Here is a 19,443-nt window from a genome sequence, read left to right on the forward strand (position 1 = left end):
AGTGTGAACACAGCGAGTTTGGTGAAGAAGGCACAACGCCTTTTCTTCCGAAGGTGGTGTGGACTTTTCTTCACAGATCACATGCAAAAGAGTCTAAAATACCACAGTCATCGCAACCAAAGAGCAACCTTCAGTAATCTACACAGCATGTATTTCTAGTAAGGCTGTAGGTCCAATATGTGGGTTCAACGCTGGAAATGAAGATTAAAAATCAAAGGCTACAAGAAGGTGGACCTGAAAAACAGACTAGTAGTTTCCTGTATTCTTGTGTCTTAATTTCCCCCTCTCAGATCTTTCAATAGGTGTGCTCCTACTTTATTTTGCCCCTGACACCATGCAACAGTAATTCCATTTATCAAAATACTTTAACATTAAAATAACAGACAAATATTAAAATCTCAAGCACTTTATTAAGTTTGAACAGTATCTTGTTTAGAAAGGCCTTTTGGCATTATATAATTATATATAATTTTTCATATATAATTATATATACATATATCCAAATTTTGAATAACAAAACACTAGAAACAAACAGGCAAATTAAAAAAAATATTTCCTTGCGACAGTTTTACCAAATTAAAAATGGTCAAAACATCTCTAATACATTTCAAAATGGTCCCAATACAGTTTAATATACACAAAAAAACAAAACAAAAAACAAAACAAAAACGACAATAAAATAAGCAAGGCAGCAGAAAAGAATGACATATAAATAACTTTAGGTTATGTACAAAAGTGTGTAGGCAGTGACCAGTAGACACAAATGGTCTGAGGGCGAAAAGAAAGAAGCAGTTTGTGTCGAGCTGTGAGCGATTTAGGACATAAACTTAAAGAGAAGAAGAGGTCAGACCATCATCTTCCTCTAGTCTTGCTCACTCAAGAAATTGAGATTTATCAATTCAAAATGCTCTGAAAATGAAGCTTAAACAAACACCTGATATTTTTTTCTTTTGGTACCGCATAAAAAAGTGTGATTTATATCAATAAACCCGATAGTACCCAGAGTGGATTCCTTGTCATCGGCTTTTTGTTCAAATATTAAGTGGAATGAATTGAAGCCACAAAGTCAAAGTGGAATATGAAGTAATCAGAGTTAGGAACTCAATTTAAAGTAGGAAACTGCACAGGAACAGACGGAATGTAAATCAAAAGATGACTGACGCAGTTAGCTTAACTTCTGAACATTTCAATTTGCAACATCATACAGAGAGGCCTCGTTAGTGATGATGATGGTTATGTGGGGAGGAAATAAAGATCAACATTCAAAGGTTCTACCACACAAACGCAGCAGGCGCACAAGATGAATTAATTTTGAAAATCAACCAGTGAGGCACTTTTATTTGTTCATTACACGTTGCGGAAAAGTGAGCCTCATTGGTTGGCACAGTATCCTGCTTTTGTTATATTGGAGTATGACAAAGTGACCATACTCCAAATACATACAACAAACCATATCACTTATACATGCCAGATGGACTTCAATAATAATAATAATATAATAATAATAAAAGCATCCTTCTCCCAAATAATAAAATGACTCCCAACTTGGCTTAGGTGTCACATGATTAATTCTGAGCAATGACTGGACAATTAAAACATTTAATAAAGCCCAAATAATAGAGCTGAGCATGGGCTAGAAGAGATAAATGAAGCTTCAAGTCTTAGCTGAACTCACCTCTTGTTTGGTTCTCTCTAAACTTTAAGGTTTTTATTTTGGTGCAAACAGTGCATGATTTAAGTGTTCCAACAATCCACATGAATAAAGCCAAGTGTATCCAAACCCACTGTGTAATTTGACTTTTTTAAACCCCATTTATCACAACCATACACTTTGGACTTTTATTCTGTGCTCCTATTCTGTGTTTTTATTTATTCGTCCAGTGCATCGATATTTCGTTCTGTGATAGCATCTGTGACGTTTATTGCTGAATGACCATAAAAATGAGTCTATGAGCCTAATGACTAACTAAAAACTGATTGTGCTCTTTTAGTTAAGGAATGATGCAACTGTTAGTGTGAAACATGTCGGCAATATCCTTGTATTTTTTTATTAAAATACATTTGGAAAGTTAAATCTCAGGAGATTAAAGCTGTCGCAATTTCATGATTTACTATATGTTAAATTTGAGAATGAGCAAATGAATAACCAAATGCGTCTTTAAAACAAATGTTAAAACAAAATGAACTAAATGTTGAGATGATTTTTAAATTTGTTGAATTTGTAAAATTTATACAAGTAGGCATCAGTCATTTCCTGAGCTGAGCTGAAACAGAACCGACTGACACAGGCTGCGGCTCACAGCTGTCTCTCAGTTTCCATTACAATCATAAAGAGCACAACCTCAGGTGTGACCTCAACTGTGTCCTCACGGGACTACTGTTACAAAACACAAAAAGAAACCCGGACACATACTGCACAACACACGTCCACAATGTAACAATGCATCCATGTTTGAGCAGTATTTTAGCAACAGCATTGTCATAAAAACAGAAACATTCTTCAGCATCAGTGATTGTTGCACAGAAAAAGCGCATATAAACATAAAAAAAGGCCCGACAGTCCAGCGCAGGGATATGAAGCAGATATAAAAGCAAATTGACAATTCTGGCAGACTTGAAAGAAACGCTGAACACAAACTTCAACAAATACTGATGAGTCTCTAAACAAAAACTGAATTACCACTTATAAAGAACTCATTTCTCTAAAGCATTATAGGTGTGTCGTCTGGTTTAGCGCTTCATCAACACTGTTGCCGATACTGTAACAGAGCTTGAGATTAAAATTATTTTTCAAGATTTAACATAAAAGTGTGAACAGTTCCTCTAAAATGCATTTCTTTACTGCATGGGATTAAACAAACTATTCATTTTCATGTAACTGCAGGCATGTGTTGGTGACTGACAGACATCCTACCTGTCAGGAAAAACAGCTTACTAGTACTGTAAAACAGCTGGTTCCGAGTTGGAGAATCCAGTCAGGTGAAAGACTTTGGCACTCGGTTTCGAGAAGACAAACATGAAAACACGCTGTGTACATTTTGCCAGCATAGGTTCCAACTCAAACACACACAGAAGTGCAGATGGCTCCTGGTATTTACAAGTGTGTATGAATGTGTTTCTTCGTATGACAGCGTCAAACTGAGACGAGGAGCTAAGCCACAAATATTCTGGACTCCACTCCTGATTGGACCTGCAAAACTTAAAAAGGTGCATTAAAGGAATGCATCCAGATCTTTGTTGAGAATAATGGCGCTGCAGTCGCAGTTTATGTGTATGTATTGTCTGGAATTGAAAACGAGCCCAGGCATTAGCTTGTGGAAATGCCCGGGGTTTGCTACTACACATGTGGCTACAGCGCGGCTGTGGTAAAGTCGCACAAGAATAAAAAGAAAAAAGTTACCTTGACTTTGGATTTTTTTTTCCTTTACAGTAGTGTCCAAAGCACGAGAATTAAATTCTTATATATTTATATATACCATTAAAATACATTACAGGTGCCACCCTAAAATGCAGTCAAAACTCAAATCTGTGTCTGAAACCAAAGTAATAATATGCATCACAGTTAGTGTATATACATATGGAGAAAGATAAGGTAAGCAAATATGGGTGAGGGGCTGTATTAACAAGGGTAATATTACAAAATATCCAAGAAGGCATCTCTCATTTCTCAGCTTGTTTCTTCTGTCTGGCTGCACTGCCCTGATCTCTGAACTGAGACCTCTGTTCCCTTTTCCACCAGGCAGATTGTTCCATCCACAGATCAGGCTGTGATGAGTTTTTTTTTTCTTCCATAAATCCATCACATGGGAATATGCAAGTCTCTGCATTTTAATGTAGGTGTAACTGTGGATGTATAGATGTCTGTTATGAAGTATATGTGAACATCCACCTGTGACAAGTCCCTACTTGAAGTTGGCGTAGTCAGAAAAGGCATCGATATACTCCTGGACCACTTTGTAGCAGAACTCATACTGCTCCTGAGGAAAGTATGAAGAAAGAAAAAAGAGAGAAACAATCCTGTTAAGATGTGAAATAAGCATTAAGTTGCAGAGCAGCTTCCAAAGCTGAAGCACTTACAGTAGTGTTCAGAATAATAGTAGTGCTATGTGACTAAAAACATTAATCCAGTTTTTGAGTATATTTCTTATTGTTACATGGGAAACAAAGTACCAGTAGATTCAGTAGATTCTCACAAATCCAACAAGACCAAGCATTCATGATATGCACACTCTTAAGGCTATGAAATTGGGCTGTTAGTAAAAAAAGTAGAAAAGGGGGTGTTCACAATAATAGTAGCATCTGCTGTTGAAGCTACAAACTCAAAACTATTATGTTCAAACTGCTTTTTTTTTTTAATCAATCCTATGAATCACGAAACTAGTATTTAGTTGTATAACCACAGTTTTTCATGATTTCTTCACATCTGCGAGGCATTAATTTTGTTGGTTTGGAACCAAGATTTTGCTGGTTTACTAGTGTGCTTGGGGTCATTGTCTTGTTGAAACACCCATTTCAAGGGCATGTCCTCTTCAGCATAAGGCAACATGACCTCTTCAAGTATGCTGACATATCCAAACTGATCCATGATACCTGGTATGTGATATATAGGCCCAACACCATAGTAGGAGAAACATGCCCATATCATGATGCTTGCACCACCATGCTTCACTGTCTTCACTGTGAAATGTGGCTTGAATTCAGAGTTTGGGGGTCGTCTCACAAATTGTCTGCGGCCCTTGGACCCAAAAAGAACAATTTTACTCTCATGAGTCCACAAAATATTCCTCCACTTCTCTTTAGGCCAGCTGATGTGTTCTTTGGCAAATTGTAACCTCTTCTGCACGTCTTTTATTTAACAGCGGGACTTTGCGGGGGATTCTTGAACATAAATTAGCTTCACACAGGTGTCTTCTGTCACAGCACTTACAGGTAACTCCAGACTATCTTTGATCATCCTGGAGCTGATCAATGGGTGAGCCTTTGCCATTCTGGTTATTCTTCTATCCATTTTGATGGTTGTTTTCTTCCACGCGTCTCTGTTTTTTTTGGTCCAATTTAAAGCATTGGAGATCATTGTAGATGAACAGCCTATAATGTTTTGCACCTGCGTATAGGTTTTCCCCTCTCCAATCAACTTTTTAATCAAACTACGCTGTTCTTCTGAACAATGTCTTGAACATCCCATTTTCCTCAGGCTTTCATAGAAAAAAGCATGTTCAACAGGTGCTGGCTTCATCCTTAAATAGGGGACACCTGATTCACACCTGTTTGTTCCACAAAACTGAGGAACTCACTGACTGAATGTCACACTACTATTATTGTGAACACCCCCTTTTCTACTTTTTTTTTTTTTTTACTAATAGCCCAATTTCATAGCCTTAAGAGTGTGCATATCATGAATGCTTGGTCTTGTTGGATTTGTGAGAATCTACTGAATCTACTGGTACCTTGTTTCCCATGTAACAATAAGAAATATACTCAAAACCTGGATTAATCTTTTTAGTCACCTAGCACTACTATTGTTCTGAACACTACTGTATGTGTTATCAGATATAAATATTTAGAACTAATGTTACTGCCCAATCGTTGTTTCAGAAATATTTAACCAGGTGTTAAAGTTTCCTTTAATAACTCACTCACTCACCTTCAACCGCTTTTCTGGGTTCAGGTCGCGGGGCAAAAAAAAAAAAAAATTTACACAAACACTACCCTCGATTTATTTATGTGCAGTTGGAGACACTATGTTCAAATTTCACTGGCATGACTCCCGCATTCTTGGTAACAGTTACTCAAAAGACTCATAAAAGCTGGATCAGTTGAGTCAGCAGTCGGGGCTCCATTACTCTCCAAATTGCACAATTTGAAATTGCAAATCGATAATGTGGAAATGTAATGGAAAGACTTGTATAAAAAAAAAAAAAATACAAATACTGCAAATGTTTTTTTTAAGCTCACAGGAGGTGGTTTTTTCAGGTGTTTCAAAAAAGCCTTATTTCACAAGTGTGTATTGGAAACACCACTATTACAGGTCAGCTTGTACAGAAAAAGTCACATGACATTCCAAAAATACAAGACACATTACATGTGGACAAAATGAGAGATGGAGACATTTGAATTGCCCATAATACCTTTCATCACGTGTCTGTTAAAAGCTCAAACCTTCAGAATTTAGTGCATTCCTTTAAAAGATATGTGTGTGATATTTTCTCTCTGTAAAAATGACAGAGGTACTGTTAATATTGAGAAACTGTCCGGAATTAGTTTCTTATGAGGAAAACCATGAGTGAAAAGTGTGTTGCGTTTCATGTCTCCTCCCCACTGTCTGTCTTTTTGCATGTAGAAAGTAAATGACTTCCATGCCGCTCTCTTCTGCTGGGGGAGGATTGGGCTCACAGCCATCTGACTATTGCAAAACATGCAATAGGTAGGTACTAACATGTATGATTTTGACCATTATATTTTATTCACTATGCCAGCAAAAACGTTAGCGGACTGAAAGTTAGCAGAACTAAATTTAGTGGAAGCTAAGTGGTCCGCTGATGGTTTTCAAAATTAGCTGAAAAGCTAATCTGCTAACAAAAAAGTTAGCTTTGCTAATTAGCGGTTAGCCCGCCACTGCATAAAACAAAGGAATGAATTGAAACTTCTAATATGTTTTAGCAGATCTCACCAGTGTTTGCACCATATGGGGTCTCTGCAGTCGGAGACTCTTTACTGTCTGGAAGACATCCAGGATGCCTTCTGCCTTCACCCTCTCCAGGACTGTACTCAAAGCACAGAAAGTCCCCGTCCGGCCAGCACCCGCACTGTACAGACACACAAAAGGAATAACACAACCCTCAACCTCTGACCACTACTGAAACAAAAGCAGCTGCACACATCAGGATTCTGTTTTTGTCTTTGGCATTCCAAAGACGATTTCAAGAAAACACAATAGCAAAGGTTTGTGGATGACACACATTTCTGAAGGTCTTTTTTGGAATGGTGTCCAGCTGGGCTGTCACGATCCACATGATGTCTCCCTTTCACTGTTGCTGTGATCTTGGGGAACAATCAAAAATCAGAGGGACCCATGTCAGGAAAGCAGGGAGCCTGAAGAATCACAAAAGTGTGACCCCACGGGAGTCAAATATAATGGTCAAAATGACTTTGACATTGCTGTGGACCTGCTGTGCCTTCTTTGGTCTTGGTGATGTTAGATGCTTCCGCTGCGATCACTGAAATTTGGTTTCCGGGTCATACCCGTAAACCCATGTCTCATCACCAGTGATGATAGTGTTAAGGAAGTCGGGGTCGCTGTTTGCGTATTCCAGCATGTCCTGCGAGACTTCCAGAGGCAGTCGCTTCTGCTCCACCGTTAACAGTTTCAACACGCTTTGTAAGCCCAAATCCTCTGTCACAATAGAATATACTGAACCTGTGCTTATCCCCACCTCGCCTCCAAGTTCTTGGATGTGGACACGATGGTCATACATTTTGGGTTCAAACCAAACTGATAGTGAGAGTTGTACCTGCAGTGCACAGTGATGGGGTGGTTTCCAGATTGCTGCTGTTGCTTCTGTACTGCAGCGATTATGTTGATCATGCCTTTTCCATCAGTGGGGATGCCTACTTCTGGCCACCCATGGAAATGAAACTGACGCACCGCTCGAGCCTTGTTCTCCTGAAAAGATGGGGGGAGGGGTAACACAGGAATTGGCAAAGGAAGATTATACAAGTAGGATTTGACCAATTACTAGAAATTGGTCAAAACTAGAAAAATGAACTGTTTGTGTTAAACAACAAGGATGAAAGTCCTGAGTTGCTCTCATTAATTTCTCAATTAAAAGGAAGTGCTACTTCACAGATGTTACTTTGGCCTCTGGGAAATTATGATTTCTGGCATTTTCTAGACTTGACATACAGACAAAACATTTAATTACAGACTGAAGTATGTTGTCAGCCAGCCATTAAATAAACTACGCTTTACAAAGAACAAAATTAACTGATAACATTTGTTGAATCCACTGCTTTTTGTTGTTTTTTTCCCCTTACCCTGTTGTTGGTGACCAGGAGGTCTCGAACTGTGTAACTCTCACTCTCCTCTTCCCTTTTGAGCTCAATGGAGATATCTCCATAAATTAACACTCCATCACTTGGCCAATACTGAGCACACTTTTCCTGTGGCACACAAAATGAAGACAAACATTTAACACCATACTAATTTTGACAAGTCAATGCTGCAACAGACAGATGGAAATTTCAAGCAATCAAAAAAAAAAAAAAAAAAAAATTACAATCCACCAACTCTCCAAATGGCATTCTTAATTGTGGATGCAAAATGGATGATTTGAATTCCAGATTTGAAGGGAAATGTAAAAACTGTAAAGGGAGAAATTAATCCCACACAAATTGATGATTTATCACAGTAAGGAAAGAAACAGTCACTGAGGCAAGGGTTTCCCACAGACACTGGGCACATGAAGTCTAGGGGCATGCACTGGCACCATGCGTCTCTGCAATCAGCACACTATGGAACCACCCTGGGTCCTGGTTGGCAACTACCCAGGCAGACAACTGGCCCACCTCCCAAAGTAGCCATCGAACTGCCACAACCAGGTGAAATGCTGGCATCCCCTTGGCCTTCTCCCGTTGCTGTGGTCATCAATACTGAGGCAAGTGCGTGTTGGATCAGGCACAGAGAAATATGCCACATGGCCAAAAAGTCACAGCCGATGTTCCTTCACAATGCAAGTGAAAGGCATCAATGAAGACACCTAGTAGCAAAGACACCCAATCGACTAGGTGTGTGTGTGTGTGTGTGTGTGTGTGTGGCGGCTGCAGAGTATGATCATTTTCATTTTGGCAGGCACTTTAACAAGTTACAGCTTGCGCACCAACTCAGATGCATCTCTTGTCATGGCTGTCGAACCTCGCTAGAGTTTCAGGGCAGCAGCTATTTTTTGCGCATGATGTGAGCAGCATACAGCAAAAGCTGACAGAACACGAGTCAGTCAGTTTGACGCTGTTCAGCAACATCAAATAAGTAACACCTTTTACTGTACTGTAGTTTCTATTTTGGGGAAGAGGTCACAGACATGAAAAATATACATTTTTTCAGACAATTTTAGCAACTGAAGACATTAATAAGAAAATCAAATGGTTGCTATGCAGTTACAAGAAGCCAATTTTATGGGCTTCACTTTTCCCCCACAGTGAAACCCACAAAGAGCTCAATGACCCACAGGGTCTGGATGAATCCAAAAAAAGAAAAGAAAAGGAAAAAGGTTCCTAAAAGCACAAGCAGGATGTGTGCTTTTCGAGGAATGTTCTCAACTGACCAATGGTAAATTTAGCTGCTGCATGCACCAGTTTCATTACAATGCAGATGATTTAAAACTAGCATTATCATCAAATTCTTGTGGAAGAAACAGCTACAGAAAACCTATGCAGATACACCTAACCCCTGCTGGCAGTACACAAGCGAAGCCATATTGAACTGTTCCGAACCGTACACAGGAGACCACCTAATCTGAACAGCATGTTGGTATGTTCTAATTTGCAGCCTTTGATTGATTCATGCTCTTTACCCAAGTTACCAGATGGTAATTATAGATGTGGTCATTGCAGTCGATGCAATTTCATATATCCAACAGAAATTTTTCAAGACCTCAGTATGAGTAAGACGTTTAAAATCAAGGGAGTTATCACATGTGAGACTTCCAATGTTACTTACATTTGTACATTTACATGTACAAGACAAAAAATGTACATGTTGAAATGTCCGTGTGGCTTAGCATATATTGGAAAAACTACAAGGCCTTTAAAAATAAGAATTTCTGAGCATAGATCCAAAATTTGTAGTCAGGATAATAAAAGTCCTGTGGCTGTTCATTTTTCTGTGAAACAACATGTGAGCTCACTCAGGTACTTGGGTATCAAGCATGTACAACTTAATAATCACGGTGGTGATGTTAATAATGTGCTTATGAAAAGAGAGACTTTTTGGATTTACACTCTTAGTACAGTTTCTCCCAGGGGCTTAAATGAGGATTTCGATCGCCCACAATGTCAAGGTCAGTAAAGCTTTCCCCACCAACAAAAGCAGCTTCCACAAGTCCACACAACTACTGAGCACTCTGGGAGCCAGAATATATTCCTGACTAACACCAGTGCTCACTGGGACAAAATAATAATAATAATAATAATAATGATAATAAATATGATTCTGCCCCTGCCTTCACAGTACTCACACTGACTATAATGTCCACAAACATGTTGTGGATTCTGTGAATTTTCAGGATGTCCTAGACTGGAACCTGGTCAACCAAATCAAACACTTAGGGAAAATCAGCATCATCTGCAAAGAAGCACTGTCAATATTTATGCTTGCATTCAATGACTAGTCACACAGTTACTGTACGATGTAGTCAATAGTTGACGTCTTGGGTGCGAAGCCAGACTGCTCCAGTCCCTGAGTCATAAGTAACTGGGACTGAATCACTACAAGTACTTTTCCTGGCACAGAGGGCAGTGTAATACGCTTGTAGTTGTTAAAAATCAAGGCAATCACCCTTTCATTTCCAGAATGAGTCTGTCAGAATGTCACATGTTTGCTGTGCTGAGAACAGCATTTCCACCTGCCTGACAAAGTGCAGCTGTAATATTGCAGATCCTTGGAGCTTTCTCCACCTTCAGCTGATGTGTGGATCATAAATGTTAAATTCTGAGCAAGTACAATTATTTTATTATACATCTATGCAGATCAATATTTTCCAATCTTTAACTTTTATAATGTACCCTTTATAACCTGCATGAAAGGACTGAAAAATAATTGCTTTTTTATTGGAGAGACACACCAACAGGACACATTAAAAATGCTGATGACAGGAAATGCTCTTTGATTATTAACTACTGCATAAGACTAGAGGCATCAAGATAGCACTGAGTAAATGATCCAATGTCAATATTCTATTTTGGCCCGTTATTGATCTGATATCTAATAGCGTTTGTTTCTGTGCACATGCTCACACCTGCCCCCTCTCCTCCAGCTCAGTAAGCATGACTATGGAGCAGCTTCTCCACTCCCAGATCATCCTCCAGAAGTCTTCTATAGTGTGAAGCAGAGGGCCTTGGCTGGCCATGTACGAATCCTTCTGACGGTAACCCTGTGTCAGGTAAAAAAAACAAAAAACAAAACAAAAAAAACAAAAAACAAAACAAAACAAAAAACCATGAAACAATGATATTAAGCAGGAAAGCAGAGAAATGTAGTACAGTTGTGGTCAGAAGTGTACATACATGCATCATGGCAATACTGAGCTTCAATAATTTATTAGACCCATATGGTCTTTTTCTGTGGCACAATTACTGTACAACATGCACTTTCAACTGTTTTTTTTTTTTTGTAAAAGTTTTAATTTATTTTGAGTTTTCTGAAATCAATGTGGTGAAAATTATAGTGGATTAAAAATGTACTACATGCAGAACACCTAATATTTAACCAAATGTCCCTGTGCAGGGCTCACTTGATCAGGCACTTCTGACAGCCATTAAGCACCTGGCAGAACTCTGGTTGGATATTTGACAACTCTTCTTGGCAGAATGGTTTGCATTCAATTAATTTAACTAGTTTCCTGGCACAGATGTGACTTTTAAGCACATTTCATAGGCTTTCAACAGGGATGAAGTCAGGACTTAGGTAAAGACATTCCGAAGGTTAAAGTCAACCTGCTGTTGCCGATTCATAACCAGCTTTGACATGTGATTTATGTTACTGTCCTGTTGAAATATCCACTTGTATCCAAGTTTCAACCATCTAACTCATGGTTTGAGGTTTTGCTAAAGAACTCTGAGGCTGTCTTCCTTCATTTGTTCATCCACTTTGTGCAGTGCAGCACTTGGCAGAAAAACAGCCCTAAATCATGATACTACCACCACCATGCTTAACAGCTGGCACAGTGTTGTTGAGGTTGAATGCCTCACTGTTCCTCCTACAGACACATTATAGACATTTTGAACCCTGTGACAGAAGACATTCTTGGGCCTTCCAAACCTGGACACTCACATTACTTTAAGTGTAAAAGTACAAAACTAAAGCTTTTTGAGGGCCCTCCTGACTGTAGCCAAATAACTTATTCTTTGTCTCATCTAACCATAAAACATGCACACAGAAGAGTTCATATCCCTTCTTTATGCAGTCTGCTGTAAACATTACTTAAGCTTGATGGTATCAATTTTGGAAGAGGGCTTCATTCTTTGTCGGCAGTCTCCGAGTCCACAGCGATGTAAAACTTACTTGACTGTTGACTAAAATTCCAGCAGCTTCCAGTTCATGGCAGACCTGTGCCTTGGTGACTCCTGGGTTGTCTGTGACCATCCCAACTAATTTCTTCAATGCTGGGAGTGATATTTTGGGCCTTCTTCAGACCTGGAAATGACTCCGCTTCCTGATATTTTGTACTTACTTAAAATTGCTTGAACTGATGATTATATGACAGCTTGTTTCAAAATAGCTCCCAGAGACTGGTGGAAGACTACAATTCAATAACAGATCTGCACTGAGCTTTTTGGACTCTCATACTGCACAGTGCATCCAGAAAGTTTTCACAGTGCTTCACTTTTTCCACATTTTGCTACATAACAGCCTTATTCCAAAATGGATGCAATTCAGTTTTTTTCTCAAAATTATATATATATATATATATAAAACCTAAACGGAAGAATTCACAGCCTTTGCCGTAAAGCTCAAAATTGCGCACAGCTGCATCTTGCTTCAACTGATCATCCTTGAGGTGTTTCTACAGCTTAATTGGAATCCACCTGGGGCAAATTCAGTTGATTGGACATTATTTGGAAAGGCATGTCTGTCTACATATAAGGTCCCACAGCTGACAGTGACAACTGACCAAGAACCTGATGGTCATTCTGTCAGAGATCTAGCATTCCTCTGTGGAGAGAGGAGAACCTTCGAGAAGGACAAACAACTCTGCAACAAACCACCAATCAGGCCTGTATCGTAGAGTGGCCAAACAGGAACCACTCCTTAGTAAAAAGCACCTAGCAGCCCGCCTGGAAAGACTCTCAATGCATGAGAAACAAAAGTCTCTGGTCTGATGAGCCAAAGATTGAACTCTTTGGTGTGAATGCCAGGCATTCTGTTTGGAGGAAAACCAGGCATCATCCCTACAGTGAAGCATGGTGGTGGCAGCATCATGCTGTGGGGATGTTTTTCAGCGACAGGAACTGGGAGACTAATCAGGATTGAGGGAAAGATGAATGCAGCAATGTACAGAGACATCCTGGATGAAAACCTGCTCCAGAGCACTCTTCACCTCAGACTGGGGCGACGGTTCACCGTTCAACAGGACAATGAGCCTAAGCACAGAGCCAAGATATCAAAGGAGTAACGTCAGGACAACTCTGTGAATGTCCTTGAGTGGCCCAGCCAGAACCCAGACCTGAATCCCATTGAACAATCTCTGGAGAGATCTGAAAATGGCTGTGCACTGAAATGGAAGACATGGAGCTTGAGAGGTGCTGCAAAGAGGAATGGGCAAAATTGTCCAAAGATATGTGCACCAAGCTTGTGGCATCATAGTCAAGAAGACTTGAGGCTGTAATTGCTGCCAAAGGTGCATCAACAAAGTATTGAGCAAAGGGGGTGAATACTTGTGGACACATGATTTCTTAGTTTTTTTTTTTAAATAAATTTGCAAAAATTTCAAAAAACTATTTTTCATGTTGTCATTATGGGGTGTTGTTACTCCATTTTGAAATAAGGCTGTGACATAAAATCTGGAAAAAGTGAATACTTTCCAGATGCACTGTAAACTTTAAGGAAATATAATGTCAACTACTACTTAGACTGTTAAAAATACAATTTTGAAGTATATCATCTAACTACTGTTATTGCCAGTTAAAAAAACATTACTTTTTGTCCATATCACAAACACCTCTATTTTTGACCTTGTATGTTTCACTGACCCTGTATTGATCTCAGAAAACAAAATAAATGAAAACATGCATCAAATTCTTGCCTGCCAAAGCCCCCCCATGCGTGCCTGCGCGCGCGCGCACACACACACACACACACACACACACACACACACACACACACACACACACACACACACACACACACACACACACACACACACACACACACACACACACACACACACACACACACACACACACACACCAGGTGGCTATGTGGGATAGGAGTTGGACTAACAACACGGAACCCTGCTTTCAATTCTGAGTTTATGCTTAAGGCCAGCTGTCTGTGTCCTTGGACAAGACATTTCATTTGTATTGTCCCAGAAGAAAGAATTGCTTAATGCTTAAGATCAATTAGCTCCATTGACGAAATAATCTTTATGATTTTGTGAAGACATGTTTAAACTTACATCAATGAAGGAAGCATTAACGTAATCAGTGTTCTCCTCTCCTCGTTTGACTGGAATGATCACTCTGTTGAATTCATCTGCAGCAGCAAGCAGTGACACACATTACATACATTTTTTTTAAAGCTAAGCTAATAATAATACTAGTATAAATAAAAATAAATAAATCACACACATATATATATATATATATATATGTATATATATATACATACACATATATATACATACACATATATACATACACATATATATACATATACATATATACATATACATATATATACACATATATATGTATATACACAAACCCTGGCAAAAATTATGGAATCACCGGCCTCGGAGGACGTTCATTCAGTTGTTTAATTTTGTAGAAAAAAAGCAGATCACAGACATGACACAAAACTAAAGTTATTTCAAATGGCAACTTTCTGGCTTTAAGAAACACTAAGAAATCAGGAAAAAAAAATTGTGGCAGTCAGTAACGGTTACTTTTTAGACCAAGCAGAGGGAAAAAAATATGGAATCACTCAATTCTGAGGAAAAAATTATGGAATCATGAAAAACAAAAGAACGCTCCAACACATCACTAGTATTTTGTTGCACCACCTCTGGCTTTTATAACAGCTTGCAGTCTCTGAGGCATGGACTTAATGAGTAACAAGCAGTACTCTTCATCAATCTGGCTCCAACTTTCTCTGATTGCTGTTGCCAGATCAGCTTTGCAGGTTGGAGCCTTGTCATGGACCATTTTCTTCAACTTCCACCAAAGATTTTCAATTGGATTAAGATCCAGACTATTTGCAGGCCATGACATTGACCCTATGTGTCTTTTTGCAAGGAATGTTTTCACAGTTTTTGCTCTATGACAAGATGCATTATCATCTTGAAAAATGATTTCATCATCCCCAAACATCCTTTCAATTGTCCAAAATATCAACATAAACGTGTGCATTTATTGATGATGTAATGACAGCCATCTCCCCAGTGCCTTTACCTGACATGCAGCTTCATATCATCAATGACTGTGGAAATTTACATGTTCTGTTCAGGCAGTCATCTTTATAAATCTCATTGGAACGGCACCAAACAAAGGTTCCAGCATCATCACCTTGCCCAATGCAGATTCAAGATTCTTCACTGAATATGACTTTCATCCAGTCATCCACAGTCCACGATTGCTTTTCCTTAGCCCATTGTAACCTTGTTTTTTCTGTTTAGGTGTTAATGATGGCTTTCGTTTAGCTTTTCTGTATGTAAATCCCATTTCCTTTAGGCGGGTTCTTACAGTTCGGTCACAGACGTTGACTCCAGTTTCCTCCCATTCGTTCCTCATTTGTTTTGTTGTGCATTTTAGATTTTTGAGACATATTGCTTTAAGTTTTCTGTCTTGACGCTTTGATGTCTTCCTTGGTCTACCAGTATGTTTGCCTTTAACAACCTTCCCATGGTGTTTGTATTTGGTCCAGAGTTTAGACACAGCTGACTGAACAACCAACATCTTTTGCAACATTGCATGATGATTTACCCTCTTTTAAGAGTTTGATAATCCTCTCCTTTGTTTCAATTGACATCTCTCGTGTTGGAGCCATGATTCATGTCAGTCCACTTGGTGCAACAGCTCTCCAAGGTGTGATCACTCCTTTTTAGATGCAGACTAACGAGCAGATCTGATTTGATGCAGGTGTTAGTTTTGGGGATGAAAATTTACAGGGTGATTCCATAATTTATTCCTCAGAATTGAGTGAGTCCATATTTTTTTTCCTTCTGCTTGGTCTAAAAAAGTAACCGTTACTGACTGCGACTATTTTTTTTTCTTGATGTCATAGTGTTTCTTAAAGCCAGAAAGTTGACATTTGAAATGACTTTAGTTTTGTGTCATGTCTGTGATCTGCTTTTTTTCTACAAAATTAAACAACTGAATGAACATCCTCCGAGGCCGGTGATTCCATCATTTTTGCCAGGGGTTATATATATATATATATATACACACACACACATATATATATATGAGGTCTGTTAGAAAACTATCCGACCTTTTTATTTTTTGCAAAAACCATATGGATTTGAATCACGTATGACTGCATCAGCCAAGCTTGAACCTTCGTGTGCATGCGTGAGTTTCTTCACGCCTGTCGGTTGCGTCATTCGCCTGTGAGCACGCTTTGTGTGAGCAGTGGTCCCCCTCTCTCGTCTGATGATTATTATGAATAAAATGTCTGAACGATTTGGAGCTTTGCTGCATCAAATTTTTCTAGAAACTGTGAGAGGCCTCCAGGTGGACACCATTCGGAAAATTCAGATGACTTTCAGGGACGATTTTATGGGGATTATACAGATTAAGGAGTGCTCCAGCCGGTTCACAGGCGAATGACGCAACCGACAGGCGTGAAAAAAGTCACGCATGCGCACGAAGGTTCAAGCTTGGCTGATGCAATCACACGTGATTCAAATCCATATGGTTTTTGCAAAAAATAAAAAGGTCGGATAGTTTTCTAACAGACATCATATATATATATATATATATATATATATATATATATATATATATATATATATATATACACACATATATACACACTCAACAAAAATATAAACGCAACACGTTTGGTTTTGCTCCCATTTTGTATGAGATGAACTCAAAGATCTAAAACTTTTTCCACATACACAATATCACCATTTCCCTCAAATATTGTTCACAAACCAATCTAAATCTGTGATAGTGAGCACTTCTCCTTTGCTGAGATAATCCATCCCACCTCACAGGTGTGCCATATCAAGATGCTGATTAGACACCATGATTAGTGCACAGGTGTGCCTTAGACTGCCCACAATAAAAGGCCACTCTGAAAGGTGCAGTTTTACCACACAGCACAATGCCACAGATGTCGCAAGATTTGAGGGAGTGTGCAATTGGCATGCTGAGAGCAGGAATGTCAACCAGAGCTGTTGCTCGTGTATTGAATGTTCATTTCTCTACCATAAGCTGTCTCCAAAGGCGTTTCAAAGAATTTGGCAGTACATCCAACCAGCCTCACAACAACAGACCACGTGTAACCACACCAGCCCAGGACCTCCACATCCAGCATGTTCACCTCCAAGATCGTCTGAGACCAGCCACTCGGACAGCTGCTGAAACAATCGGTTTGCATAACCAAAGAATGTCTGCACAAACTGTCAGAAACGGTGTCAGGGAAGCTCATCTGCATGCTCGTCATCCTCATCAGGGTCTCGACCTGACTCCAGTTTGTTGTCGTAACCGACTTGAGTGGGCAAATGCTCACATTCGCTGGCATTTGGCACATTGGAGAGGTGTTCTCTTCACGGATGAATCCCGGTTCACACAGTCCAGGGCAGATGGCAGACAGCGTGTGTGGCGTCGTGTGGGTGAGCGGTTTTCTGATGTCAATGTTGTGGATCGAGTGGCCCATGGTGGCGGTTGGGTTATGGTATGGGCAGGCGTCTGTTATGGACGAAGAACACAGGTGCATTTTATTGATGGCATTTTGAATGCACAGAGATACCGTGTCGAGATCCTGAGGCCCATTGTTGTGCCTTACATCCAAGAACATCACCTCATGTTGCAGCAGGATAATGCACGGCCCCATGTTGCAAGGATCTGTACACAATTCTTGGAAGCTGAAAATGTCCAAGTTCTTGCATGGCCTATACTCACCGGACATGTCACCCATTGAGCATGTTTGGGATGCTCTGGACCGGCGTATACGACAGCGTGTACCAGTTCCTGCCAATATCCAGCAACTTCGCACAGCCATTGAAGAGGAGTGGACCAACATTCCACAGGCCACAATTGACAACCTGATCAACTCTATGCGAAGGAGATGTGTTGCACTGCATGAGGCAAATGGTGGTCACACCAGATACTGACTGGTATCCTCCCCCATTAAAACAAAACTGCACCTTTCAGAGTGGCCTTTTATTGTGGGCAGTCTAAGGCACACCTGTGCACTAATCATGGTGTCTAATCAGCATCTTGATATGGCACACCTGTGAGGTGGGATGGATTATCTCAGCAAAGGAGAAGTACTCACTATCACAGATTTAGACTGGTTTGTGAACAATATTTGAGGGAAATGGTGATATTGTGTATGTGGAAAAAGTTTTACATCTTTGAGTTCATCTCATACAAAATGGGAGCAAAACCAAAAGTGTTGTGTTTATATTTTAGTTGAGTATATATATATATATATATATATATATATATATATATATATATGCTTACGTATAAATGATGATTAAAAAACGTCTGGTCAGCGTTTTGGTCCTTTTGGTCAAACCAGCCCCAGCACGTTTCATCCATTTGTTTTGTAGTTTCAACATGATGCAGAGCTCAATTTAAAATCTGTAACAGGGTCTGTCATTCGCTGCTGTGTGGTTGAGCAGCAGCAACGCTTTACATTTATCCTTCAGTCACGGATCAGGGAGTGAAAACGTGACGCTTAATATCCATTGTGACGTCTCATCAGAAATGTTTACAAACAATTTTACAAATACAAACATCTTGAAGACAGACCACAGGCTAAATACGTTGTGGGCCAAAAAAAATAAATAAAATAAAATAAATAAATAACCCTTCTTCTTTCGAGTTTATTAGCGGTTTGCAAACCAACACGGCACAGGCACATTACCGCCATTAACTGTTTGGGTGTGGACCATTAATGGATTCTGACGTATGCTATCAAAAATAACCCGGAAATGTTCACCACATAAGTCATTTCTGGGAATTCCCAGAAAACGTCAATCACTATTTTTAGTATCCTCTACAGGAGGCGTGCATGTGTATTTTGAAAAGACCTGAAGTTACATTTAGTGTGCACGCTGATGTCCATGAGCTGTCTTGTAAATAACTTCAGAGGTGTTATGTGGTTACAACAACAGTGTTTTTAGTTTTAGAAGTGTCTATTTCTCACTAGTTACAGTAGTGTTCAGAATAATAGTAGTGCTATGTGACTAAAAAGATTAATCCAGGTTTTGAGTATATTTCTTATTGTTACATGGGAAACAAGGTACCAGTAGATTCAGTAGATTCTCACAA

At 39.4% G+C, this 19,443-nt stretch overlaps 1 protein-coding gene across 1 annotated transcript in view; it reads right to left on the bottom strand.

Moving 5' to 3' along the window:
- Window positions 1-390: 390 nt before the first annotated feature.
- ptpra (protein tyrosine phosphatase receptor type A) overlaps window positions 391-19,443 on the bottom strand; it is a 120,453-nt gene continuing 101,400 nt past the window's right edge. Inside the window, exons 17-22 of the mRNA XM_034167131.1 lie at window positions 14,391-14,467; window positions 11,013-11,147; window positions 8,035-8,160; window positions 7,512-7,663; window positions 6,671-6,806; window positions 391-3,977 (exon numbers count right to left, since the gene is read on the bottom strand). Of these exons, the coding sequence (XP_034023022.1) occupies window positions 3,903-3,977; window positions 6,671-6,806; window positions 7,512-7,663; window positions 8,035-8,160; window positions 11,013-11,147; window positions 14,391-14,467 (701 nt within the window). The 3' untranslated portion in view covers window positions 391-3,902. The remainder of the gene's footprint in view (window positions 3,978-6,670; window positions 6,807-7,511; window positions 7,664-8,034; window positions 8,161-11,012; window positions 11,148-14,390; window positions 14,468-19,443) is intronic.

This window comes from Thalassophryne amazonica, chromosome 3, assembly GCF_902500255.1.
Source record: "Thalassophryne amazonica chromosome 3, fThaAma1.1, whole genome shotgun sequence".
In the NCBI taxonomy this organism is placed as follows: Eukaryota; Metazoa; Chordata; class Actinopteri; order Batrachoidiformes; family Batrachoididae; genus Thalassophryne; species Thalassophryne amazonica.